The sequence below is a fragment of the Solanum tuberosum genome, unplaced genomic scaffold, assembly GCF_000226075.1.
Source record: "Solanum tuberosum cultivar DM 1-3 516 R44 unplaced genomic scaffold, SolTub_3.0 scf00210, whole genome shotgun sequence".
Taxonomy (NCBI): domain Eukaryota; kingdom Viridiplantae; phylum Streptophyta; class Magnoliopsida; order Solanales; family Solanaceae; genus Solanum; species Solanum tuberosum.
The window spans coordinates 748,847-759,240 of NW_006239135.1; the positions used below are offsets into that span (position 1 = coordinate 748,847).

At 35.5% G+C, this 10,394-nt stretch overlaps 2 protein-coding genes across 6 annotated transcripts; one reads left to right on the plus strand and one right to left on the minus strand.

The window, feature by feature from the left end:
- The first annotated feature begins 1,293 nt into the window (after positions 1-1,293).
- On the plus strand, positions 1,294-5,205 carry LOC102585637 (uncharacterized). 2 transcript variants are annotated; one of them, XM_006355907.2, is made up of 6 exons: positions 1,294-1,457; positions 1,540-1,710; positions 1,929-2,093; positions 3,913-4,110; positions 4,354-4,451; positions 4,534-5,205. In XM_006355907.2, exons 1-6 carry the CDS (start codon positions 1,388-1,390, stop codon positions 5,035-5,037), a joined length of 1,206 nt encoding a protein of 401 aa, XP_006355969.1. In that variant the 5' UTR covers positions 1,294-1,387; the 3' UTR covers positions 5,038-5,205. The 2 variants fall into 2 exon arrangements, with proteins under 2 accessions (XP_006355969.1, XP_006355970.1); XM_006355908.2 differs by having other exon boundaries at positions 4,530-4,733.
- Positions 5,206-6,799: 1,594 nt separating this feature from the next.
- Positions 6,800-10,368, minus strand: LOC102586185 (uncharacterized). Of its 4 annotated transcripts, none has more exons than XM_006355910.2 (7): positions 10,031-10,368; positions 9,836-9,916; positions 9,531-9,707; positions 8,639-8,809; positions 8,195-8,410; positions 8,029-8,117; positions 6,800-7,724 (listed from the first exon to the last, which is right to left on the minus strand). In XM_006355910.2, the coding sequence occupies exons 1-7, from the start codon at positions 10,116-10,118 to the stop codon at positions 7,044-7,046; spliced, it is 1,503 nt and encodes a 500-aa protein (XP_006355972.1). In that variant the 5' UTR covers positions 10,119-10,368; the 3' UTR covers positions 6,800-7,043. The 4 variants fall into 4 exon arrangements, with proteins under 4 accessions (XP_006355972.1, XP_006355971.1, XP_015168083.1 ...); XM_006355909.2 differs by having other exon boundaries at positions 6,800-7,730; XM_015312597.1 differs by having other exon boundaries at positions 8,017-8,117.
- Between the last annotated feature and the right edge of the window lie 26 nt (positions 10,369-10,394).

Genomic DNA, 10,394 nt, shown 5'->3' on the forward strand with positions numbered 1-10,394 from the left:
TTAATAAGTCTCCATAGCTACAGTTTGTCTAATTATGCTCCATAACTATAGCTTCGTTTGCTATGGATATTTCTGTTTGTATAATTCGTTTGCAATATACAAACATGGAAGTATATACAAATTATATATTTATGCATTTAGGAATTTTTCAGAACTTCTACAAATCAAATGTATCAGCATGATAATTATATACAAGTTAAGGTAAGCATATACAAATTCTGGATTTATACAATTAGGAACCGAAATATACAAATTTTGAATTTATACAATTATGATCCAAATTATACAAATTCTGGACATGGACAGCGTAATTATGATTGTAATATAGTGACGAATGGTAATTTAACTAAACTATAACTATGTTAACTAATTAACTAGTATATGTTTGTTTATTCGTTTAATTTTCCTAATAAAAGAGGCATTAAACCCAATTCAAATAAAGTTTTTTTGATAAAAAAAAAATAATTCTTCCCTAAAATCAAAGCCAAAACCGAGAAAAGGCCCAAAATAGTTCATCATCTTTTGGTTAAGACTCAAAGTCATCCTTGAGTTTTCACATGGGACATTAATAGTCCCTTATGTGTTGCAATATTGGTGCACTTTTGGTCCTCCTTCAAAATTTTCCCTATTTTTTAACATTGATTTTATTCATAATTTATGTATGAAATGTTTAATCGTCATTTTATATATTTAGAAGAAATAATAACTCCATGTGAGAGATTGTGAGAAGAAAAACACCTTGTTTTGTTTAGTAGAAATCGTATTGCAGGTAAAATCGAGAGATTTATCACGACGATTTCACGTGCAATAGTACACATTTTTCTTTTCTTGCAATGTCATATGTTTAAATGTTTTTAGTTTAACTGCAGTAATATTTATACCAAACAGAACAAGGTGTTCTTCTTCTCACCTTCTCTCACATATAGTTATTATTTCTACTAAATATATAAAAAAAAAAAAAAAAAAAAAAAGACAATGGGACATTTTTATGAACAAAATTAATGTTAAAAATAGGCAAAAGTTTAGGGACGGACCAAAAGTGCACTAATATTGCAAACATGATGGACTATTAGTGTTTTATGTGAAAACTCAGTGATGACTTTGAGTCTTGACCCAAAGATGAGGGATTATTTTGGGCCTTCTCTCGCCAAAACCAAATCCAAACTAGTCTTCAAGTGTCAAACAAGATAATTTATAGGGTTAAAATATTTCAATATCTTTACTTCTAGGGACAAAGAATAAATTTTTATTTAGTATTTGACACTATAATCACTTTTCCTTTGGATTCCTCTATTAAAGCTACTATATACCTAGTAGAACTTTTTACCTTAATTCTGAAGCAAAAGAAAAAAAAAGTTTTAATTTCTTCATCAATATCTTTGATCTCATGGCTTCACTGGTATCTACCTTCTGTGTATTCTTCTTCTTCTTGTTCTTCAATATCAGTCTTACCCCAGGTGAACTTTCTGTACTTCTTTTACTCATTAAATTCAGCCAAAAAAATATTTTATTTTATTTTAACTTTGACTGGTTTTACAGTTCTTGGTGAAGTGATCTTTGAAGATGGTTACTCAGTTAGCACAGTGATTGATGGCAATAAGATCAAAATTAATCCTTACTCCATCATCCCTGTATCTGGTGATACTCATTTCATCATTCTTGATTCTTCTGCCAGTACTTTTTACACATTATCATACAACAAAGACTCAGGTAAATGTGATCAAGATTGATTTTTTCTTCTAAGGGTTGGTTTTCTGAAGTGGGGTTGCTGCAGATTTAGGTTTGTTCAGTTTTTTTTTTGGGGGTGGGGTGGGGGTTAAATGTGATAAAGATTTGGTTTTTATTGAACTATTTAGAGAAAGAGTTGATTTTATGATGTGGGGTTGTTGCAGAATTGAGTTATTTCAATCTTCTTGGGAATTTTGCAGATATTACTGTTACTAAGTTAACTGGTAATGGCATTGGGTACGCGGATGGTTCTCTGGATAAGGCTAAGTTCAACAAACCAAGAAGCTTTGCTGTTGATTCAAAAGGGAATATTTATGTTGCTGATCTGAAGAACATGCATGCAATTAGAAAGATTAGCAAGTCAGGTATCTAGATATAGTTGTGATACTTTCTTATTTTGGTACTTTGTCTAGTCTTACTGGTTGTGTACTTGTGTTTGATCTGATACAAGTGTTTCCTAATAAAAAATTTATACTGGAAATTCATATCAAGGTTTTGGTTGGGGTGTAAAGTTGAAAGACTATAATAGTTGGAAAGTTGGAGCCATGCCTTGGTGTTTAGTGATACCTTGTCAGCATGCAAACTGTGAAAATAACTTTGATATGTTCAGAGGAGCAAGTGAAAAATGGCATGCAAGTGAAAAACGTAGAAAAGCACCCACTGGATATTTTTCGTTCTTGTAACCGTAAAATAGTCATAGTCATGGAGTTCTAGGTGGAAAACGCAGAAATAGCTCTGACTGACCACGTTTCGATCTTGTAACTGGAAAATAGTCATTGTCATGGAGTTCCAGGTGAGAAAACATAGGAATAGGGCCGACTGACCACTTTTCCGTCTGGTAATTGGAAAACAGTCACTGTCAGGAGTTGCAAGTTCCACAGGGAGTTTCACCTGTGGAATTTGAAGCTCCATGATAGTGATTATTTCAATTACAGTGGCTAAAAAGTGGTTATTTCTTTTGGGGCCTTCTCTTACTTTCCTCTGTTTGGGATTTGAATGTCAACGTTATGGTTGGATGTGGAAGGTCTTTACTGCTAAGCTATCCCTTGTCAAGGACATCATTTGTATCTTTTTAGAAATTGGTGTGGCTATCAGATGCTGGGTGATGAGGTTAAGAATGACACTAATTAGAAGGAAGGATTTTTTTTAGAATAATGGGGAAAAATAAGAAGAGAACACCAAGCTTCATGGATGAATAAGTGGAATTGCTGGATTTCTAGCTCGAGTATTACTTGGAAACCAGGCTTTTTCCATCCAACACAGCTTTCAAAGAAAATTGACTGGAATAGCTGCTTTCAAGCATTAAGAATTGACGATATTCCATAGGGGCCTGCTAAATGGAACCGCCTGTACAGAGAAGATGGGCATGGAGCCAAGAGTTGCTAACTATAATTAGTCTATGTTGGTGTTTGGTGGTGTGATGTGTAATCAATTTGAACTTATGCTTCTTATGTTGGTTGATAAATATGCTGTACAATGTGGTGTATGAAGCATGTCTTCAAAAGTTCTATTTAGCAACTTCTCATGACTCTCTCATGTTTCCCTTCTTCAACGTCCTTTTTCTTTCAAGAGGACGTTATAGCTTAGAGAGTGTTTCTCCTCATGGAAGATGATCTAGTGTGTTTATCTTGCTTTGGGAAAAGGAGCAAAGTTACCTTTCAACAATACAAAAATTTCCAATCTCCTTACTTTGAAGCCATTCATACCTTGTCGTTAGCAAATCATTTTCTATTTGCACTTAAATTTTAACAGAGGTCCAAGGTGGATCAAGTGGATTCCATGTGACAAAATACTTTGGGGAAAGAAGTCCAAATTCACCTATCTACTGTTGAATATGGTTTTAAATTATCCTCTATGTACTTCATGTTGGAGCTCCCTTAGAGTCCAGGGAAAATAAGAGACGATTTGCAAATGACGAGGGTAACAAACAACATACCCAGTGAAATCCCAATACATGGGGTCTGGGGAAGGTGTAGAGTGTATGAATGACAAAGTATACCAAAGGATCAAATTATAGTAGAGAGGCATCTTTGACCTTCCCTTTTTTTTGCTTATTTACCTAGGTAGTTGTCAAATGGTGTTATTACACGGTAACTATAGTTTAAGCTACTTCAGCAATTTTTGTTTACTTATTATTGTCATCTTGGATTCTGAATGCAACTCCTTAATCAATGATGATATCAGGTGTTACTACAATAGCCGGAGGTTATTCAAAAACAGCAGGCCGTGCTGATGGACCTGGATTAAATGCCTCATTCTCAGATGATTATGAGCTTTCTTTCATTCCTAAAAGATGCACTCTAATGATCTCTGACCATGGCAATAGATTAGTCCGCGAAATACAGCTTAAAGCCGAGGATTGTTCAAGAGATTCTCATTCTGGTGATATATTAATGCAAGCATACATTGCTCATTCTTTTATTGTGTTTGTTCCCTTATTGTGATTTTGAGGTTGGAATTGCCCATCAGTTTCTGCAGTCTAAAAGCTTGTGGATTGTTTAGTACACAACAACACTACCTTTTGAAATCTCATCTCGTAGATGTTTCTTGCTTTGTGTTTCTGAATGCCAGTCTTTCCCTTTACTTGAAATCAGATACTTTTTAACATTTCTAAAATCTTGTCAGATCTAAGAGCAGTTTCTACATGGCTCTTAACCGTGGGGCTTCCCTGCTTGGTCTGCTTGATTATCGGGTTGGTCATTCGTCCTTACGTTATCCCAAATGTAAGTACACAATGGAGGTTGATTTTGAGTTCAGTTGAGATGACAAATGCTCACATTTTCTCTAATGGAACTTTCTAGACAGGATCACAGCAGTCGTCTTCAGCACAACATGACATGGAAGCACTTCCTAATCAATCTGGAGAGACAAGTTCTGATGTTCTGCTTCGTCATCAGAAGCGTAATTGTTGATTCAAAAATCTATTCACTCTCAAGGCAGCTCGTATTGCTTAGTTTCTCTCATCTACGTCTAATGTTTAGTCCTAAAGTAGTAGTAGCACGCCAGACTTCTCGTAGACAACTAGCACCTCTCATAAATTTTCATGACTTTGAAAGCAAAGAATCAGCCAACTCGCCGGTGGTAGCTAGCAGTTTAGAAGATCTGATAACTTTTGATGGAAGTTTAGACAACTCTGAGCTGACTACTAATCAAGATGATGCGGTGAAGGAAAGTACTGATGTTTCTGTTGTAGATAGCATGATATTAGCTAATATAAAAGTGTTTGCAGAGCAAGGGAATGCTTCTTCAGGCCCTGAAGTTTCTAAGAGCATTTTGAGCTTGGTTAACCAAAAAAAGAAAGTAAATTAGTGAAGTCTAGTAGTAGTATTAATGTATTATTGTTAACTTGTGCAAGTGTTATGAAAGTTGTCAAGTCTATCTGCTACAATATTTATGTACATAGTATGGCAACTGGACAAGCAAATGACTCAGCTCCTTTTAAGTTACTATTTCTGTTGTGTTTCTTGTTTCAATGAAGTGATGCCTCATATGAAAAAACTATTCCTTTTTGTTTCCATTTGATTTTTCTTATCTTTAGTTTTTGTAAACTGCAAATATTAGTATACTCAACTATTTCATAATAATTACGTCTCAGTTTCAAACTAGTTGGGATTGGCTATACTTGTACTTATTGTTGTCCATTGTTGTCCATGATGAGGAAATCCTAGCTCATACTTAACTCCTCTACTTACGTGTCTAGGTGAGCACGTATGAAATTATTTGTATTGTGAGAATTGTTTATGAATTGATAAGTTTTACGTTGGCCGCTAATCTATTGCGACCTTTTTTATTCATGAGATTTGATTGCACTTGCAAACAAAGATAGTATTGACCATGAAATTTTCACTTTTTAATGGAGTTGAACTCCGATAAATACTTTTGGCCATAAAATCTCAAAATTCAATTTGAAGTTATTTTCCAGTTTTTTTTTCAAGAATGTGAAAACAAACAAAAGATGTTTTTACTTCAAATTGCTCACAAAAAGTCAAAAACAACTCTAATTTGTATTCATGGCCAAATACAACTGCATGCCAATATTCAAATATCATCTTTCTCCTTGAAAATAAGAATAATATTTTTCTTCAAATTTTACAATAAAACATGGTCAAACACCGTATGTATAAAAGTTTTTATAAATATTTTTCTTGTCCTTTAGATGAGGTGGGAAGTTACATGGGATCTATAAACCATGTCACTTAACCAAATGAAATATATTTTGGAGTTATCCAATGCCAACAACCCAAATTAACTTGTGTAAAAAGTGGAATCCACTAAAAATGAGAATACAATTTTTTAGAAAAACTTGGTAATGATAATTACTTTATGAAACATTATAATAGATCTATTGACAAAAATGCTTAATTCATTTGTCTTTCTCTAATGTTAACTGTTGTTTACCGTTTGGTCACGTGCCCATGTGAGTGGTTGGTTCTCCTACTGTAACATCAGTACGGTTATATTATTATTAATAACACAACAAATTTAAAATATAAAACATCAACAAACATTCTTACTTTCACTAAGGAGTAATAATCTATATAAAAAAGATCATTAATGGCAGATTCAAGTGCATATTTTCCTTTATATTGTTATATTCATGTCCTTACTCAGCCCATACCACATTGTTCTGCCAGGCTTGGTTAAAGTAATACAACTTGTGCTTTCACAGGTGTCGTTTCGTACGCGGGATAAGGTGAGATATAAATTTTATCCCAGACTTAATCTCGAGGACATCCCACCTTATCCTATCCAACATGTTGAATTAGTCCAGGAATTATAATCCCAAGACAATTTAGTCGGCGTGCCAAATGACTCCATATGGTTTCTGTGTTTTCCAGCTACCTGTGGTGGAACAGATTGTTAGGAGAAAAACTTGTACATTTTTTTGGCTGTTTTTGTTGTCTTTGTCCTCATTTTGTCTTTTCTTTTTTTCTTGGACCCCATTAGAGGTTCAGGTTGTGTGCAAAGGACAAGAAATGGGAATAGATCTTGTCTTGACATAAATATACAGCTTGGTATTCCAAAAAGCAATAGAAGCAACGGAATTCCTTGGGAATTGATACAAGATAAATTTATACCGTCAACCAAACGCAAATGATTGATATATATAGAACAAATTTTTTGTACTAGTAATACTTTCACAGCATTCACTACAACATTTTTGACAACTGGATAAACATTATAAGCTATTCTAACATGGGTTTCCACTCTCCAAAATTTGTACTTTGATGGCTGTTAATGCATGATATATTTCTCATGTCTAAGCCATCACCAAGCAATTTAAAGAACCTTTGAAGTTTCTGTATGTGAATAGATTAATAGCCTTGAGAATATCCAGCAGAGTTGAACCGAGAACGAGCATTATGTCGATCATAGATACAGTTTGCATGGTCTAAAGGCTTTATTATCATTGCCTCGAGTTGCCCTTGTTCTTGAATTGCTCCGAAAACTACTTCCTTTGTATTATCTGAGCTTTGCTCGTAGAATGTTTGAGGTCCAGATGAATGATATTGATGATGTTGTAGATGCTTCTGAGTCTGCTGTTGGTGTTGTTGAAAGTCAGAATTCCATCCACCACCATAAAAAGCACGGCTTTGTTTCAGCTGTTGCATCTTTTCAGAATCTTTGGACATGAATGCATAGGTCTTTCGTGGAGTAGGAGTTCTGGATTCAATGGATGGGGGTTCATCTTCTTTTGGTACTACAACGCTGTCCTGTACCGGCCATGTGTGCTGCTGATACTGCTGTTGCTGATATTGTTGTTGCTGATACTGCTGTTGCTGTTGATAGTGATGGTTCAAAGGCAACCTTTTGAACATTGGAAATACACCTCCTAAAATTTCCGATACTGATGCTCCAGTACGCGTGATTAGATTACCTAAAGACCCAAGCATGCCTTCTTCTTGCTTCTCCACCTCACCTTCAGTTGGAATTAGAGGAGGCCTTACTGATGATTTCACTGGCTTCTCATAATGATCGGTGAAAATGTATGCGTTCTGATCCTTAAAGAAGACAGAAGAGAAAGGAGTGAATGAGTTGGTGTATGGAAAGGTGCAGAAGGTTATGACATCCGACACAAAACAGGGTGCCATTTGGAAGTTGTAAAAAGTTTGTCCGATAGACGTTTTACTTGCAAACAACCAATTGCCGCATAAACATGTGGAAACTATTTTCCTAAAACCTGTTACAGTGATCTCCAAGCAGGATACAAAAAGGCAAGCCTAGAAGAGGAAGAAAGGTCCTTAAGTTCTTACGAAGTTATCTGACTTAAATCATAAGAGTACTGACCTTCATACTCACTTCTTCGGGGGATACCATGGTACCAACCCTTCGTTGTAGCAATGCTAGCATGTAACCAAAGAAACCAGCAGCCAAAAGCACAGCAATACCTGTGGCATAATCTTCTTATTCAATAACACCTTCAGCTGAAACAAATTGTACATAGTAAGAGGACAAAGTTACTAACCTAGAGGGAAACCACTATCATACTGATAAGCACAGTCTTCGAAATGAAGTTGGATCTCCCGTATTGCTTTATTTCCCCTGTCTATGACAAGCAGGGAACAACTGCTTCCCATAAAAACCACATCAAAATCATTAGAGAATTTTGCATCTTCACTTGGTCCATCAACATGCCCACCTCCACGGCTCCATTTACCACCAGCAATTGTTGTCATTGTTCCTGGACAAGGGAATTTCATAGCTTAGTAGTCTAACTTTGCGGACATTAGACCACACATTTTCCTCTTAAAATTAAGAGATACCCAAAGGAGATTTTAGGAGTCATCCAACTATATCAGCGTTTAGATGACCACCAGAAGTTTGGAGTTTGTAAAGACGTGCATAAAGGTCACAAACTAGCAAAACAATGCTCCTATATCTTAGCTAGGAACAAAGTTTAGCAAATCACCTGCATCACTTATCTTCCTAATAACCATGTTATCAGTATCTGCCACGTAGATGTTCCCTCTGTCATCAACAGTTAGACCTTTCGGATGGTTCATTCTTGCCTCCCGCAATTTTCCATCAACATGTCCAGAATATCCATCAGCCGATCCAGCCACCAACCTAGGTCGGGTGTCTGAAAAATATCCCAGTTAGACTAAAATTTCCACACTATAAAAGTCCCACAAAGAAACTTTTAGGGAAAACAATTAGAAACAAAACATCAAAAATTATTGGCAAGAAGTCAGTAAATGAACAGAGCAAAAGCATTTGCAGCAGACAAGAAGAATCAAATGGTAAAAGCAAAGCATCTTTTATAGAGTTGCTGCTAGTTGAACTCATTTTAATAGCCAACTTGAAAAAACAGAGATCAGGTACCTGTGGAGAATCAAATCTTCAATACTGAACAAAAGTATGCAAAATATTGATGTTGAAGCACCAAAATTCCACTGCAAACAGTCAGTGATCTACTCAAAAAGTGAAAATCACAAAGGATTCTGAAATCACAAAGGACACAATGCACCAGGCACATGAAGCCAAAGTGTGAAAACAATGAGCTAAAACTCAGTACAATGTCTAGCTGAAATCATTGTTCATTTACACTCATGTCAAAATTCTGATACTGCTCAAATGAGAGAAGCCAGTCTACTTATACACAGGCAATAAAAGACAAAAACCAAAACAACACTCAAGATTGAAGGCACTAATTACCTACAATAGCTAAAAACAACTAACATATACAATGTAATCCCACAATTGGGGTCAGGGAAAGGTAGAGCGTACGCAGACCTCACTCAATAAAAAAAGAATCGGCAGGAAATAGCTAAAAAAAACACCCAAAAGAAAAAAGAACTTACACTGAGACAAAGAGGAAGAGATCTTGTAAAGGTTACTATTAGCAGAATCCAAAATGAGAAGCTCCCCACTAGACATAATCTCCACAGAATAAGGCTCAATCCCAAGTTTGCTTCCATCAAACACAGTCTCCACACTATACCCACTCTCAAATTTCATCATTGGACGCCCAGAAATCACTGCAAAACACCATCAATCACCAAAAATCATTTCATTCTTCAACTCCATTTACCAAAAACCAAATCAAAATGAAAAAAAAAAAACAATGTAGGACTATAACCAAGAACAGCATCAAAGAGATCCATACCTGTTTTAGTACTAGCTTTGAGTGACCAAACCCATTTCATCAGCTTCGTAACAGCATTTGTAACAAACCCATTTACAATCTCTGCTTACCAAAACAAAAACACCATTAAAACCAGCAAAAAAAAAACAGATCAAGAATGGCAGAATCTTCAAGAAAGAGTTAAAAACATGCAGAAAATTCAGAATGCAGACTCACTTGCAGGTGAAGGTGTAGCAGAAACAGAACAGAAAGCAGCAGAAAGAAACACAAAAATGAGAATCAAAGTTGAAAACTTTACAGCCATTGTTGAGTAAAAATCCAAGAAAATGTTGAGGGGGTTAACTATTGCATTGTGGGGTATGAACTATGAAGCAAAAGTAAAGAAAACCCTAGCTCAAAAAAAATGAGGTGAGTGAGTGAGATAAAGGGGGTGTTGTAATAGAAGTGTGGAGGAGCAAGAAAGAAAGAAGTGGCTTTGTGGGGTTTTTTTTGTTGTTGATCTTTAGTAGAAAAGTGTTGGGGTTTTTGAGAGTGTGAGGGAAAGTTGTGAATGAAAATAAAAAGATGAAAGAGACATTGG

Excerpts from the sequence above, each read along its gene's own strand:
- LOC102585637 (XM_006355907.2), top strand. The coding sequence starts at position 1,388 with ATGGCTTCACTGGTATCTACCTTCTGTGTATTCTTCTTCTTCTTGTTC. Across the intron at positions 1,711-1,928 it reads ATCATACAACAAAGACTCAG|ATATTACTGTTACTAAGTTA; the intron begins GTAAATGTGATC and ends GGAATTTTGCAG. Across the intron at positions 4,111-4,353 it reads TTCAAGAGATTCTCATTCTG|ATCTAAGAGCAGTTTCTACA; the intron begins GTGATATATTAA and ends AAATCTTGTCAG.
- LOC102586185 (XM_015312596.1), bottom strand. The coding sequence starts at position 10,118 with ATGGCTGTAAAGTTTTCAACTTTGATTCTCATTTTTGTGTTTCTTTCT. Across the intron at positions 9,917-10,030 it reads TGCTACACCTTCACCTGCAA|AGATTGTAAATGGGTTTGTT; the intron begins GTGAGTCTGCAT and ends TTTGGTAAGCAG. Across the intron at positions 8,411-8,638 it reads TAGGAAGATAAGTGATGCAG|GAACAATGACAACAATTGCT; the intron begins GTGATTTGCTAA and ends TCCCTTGTCCAG.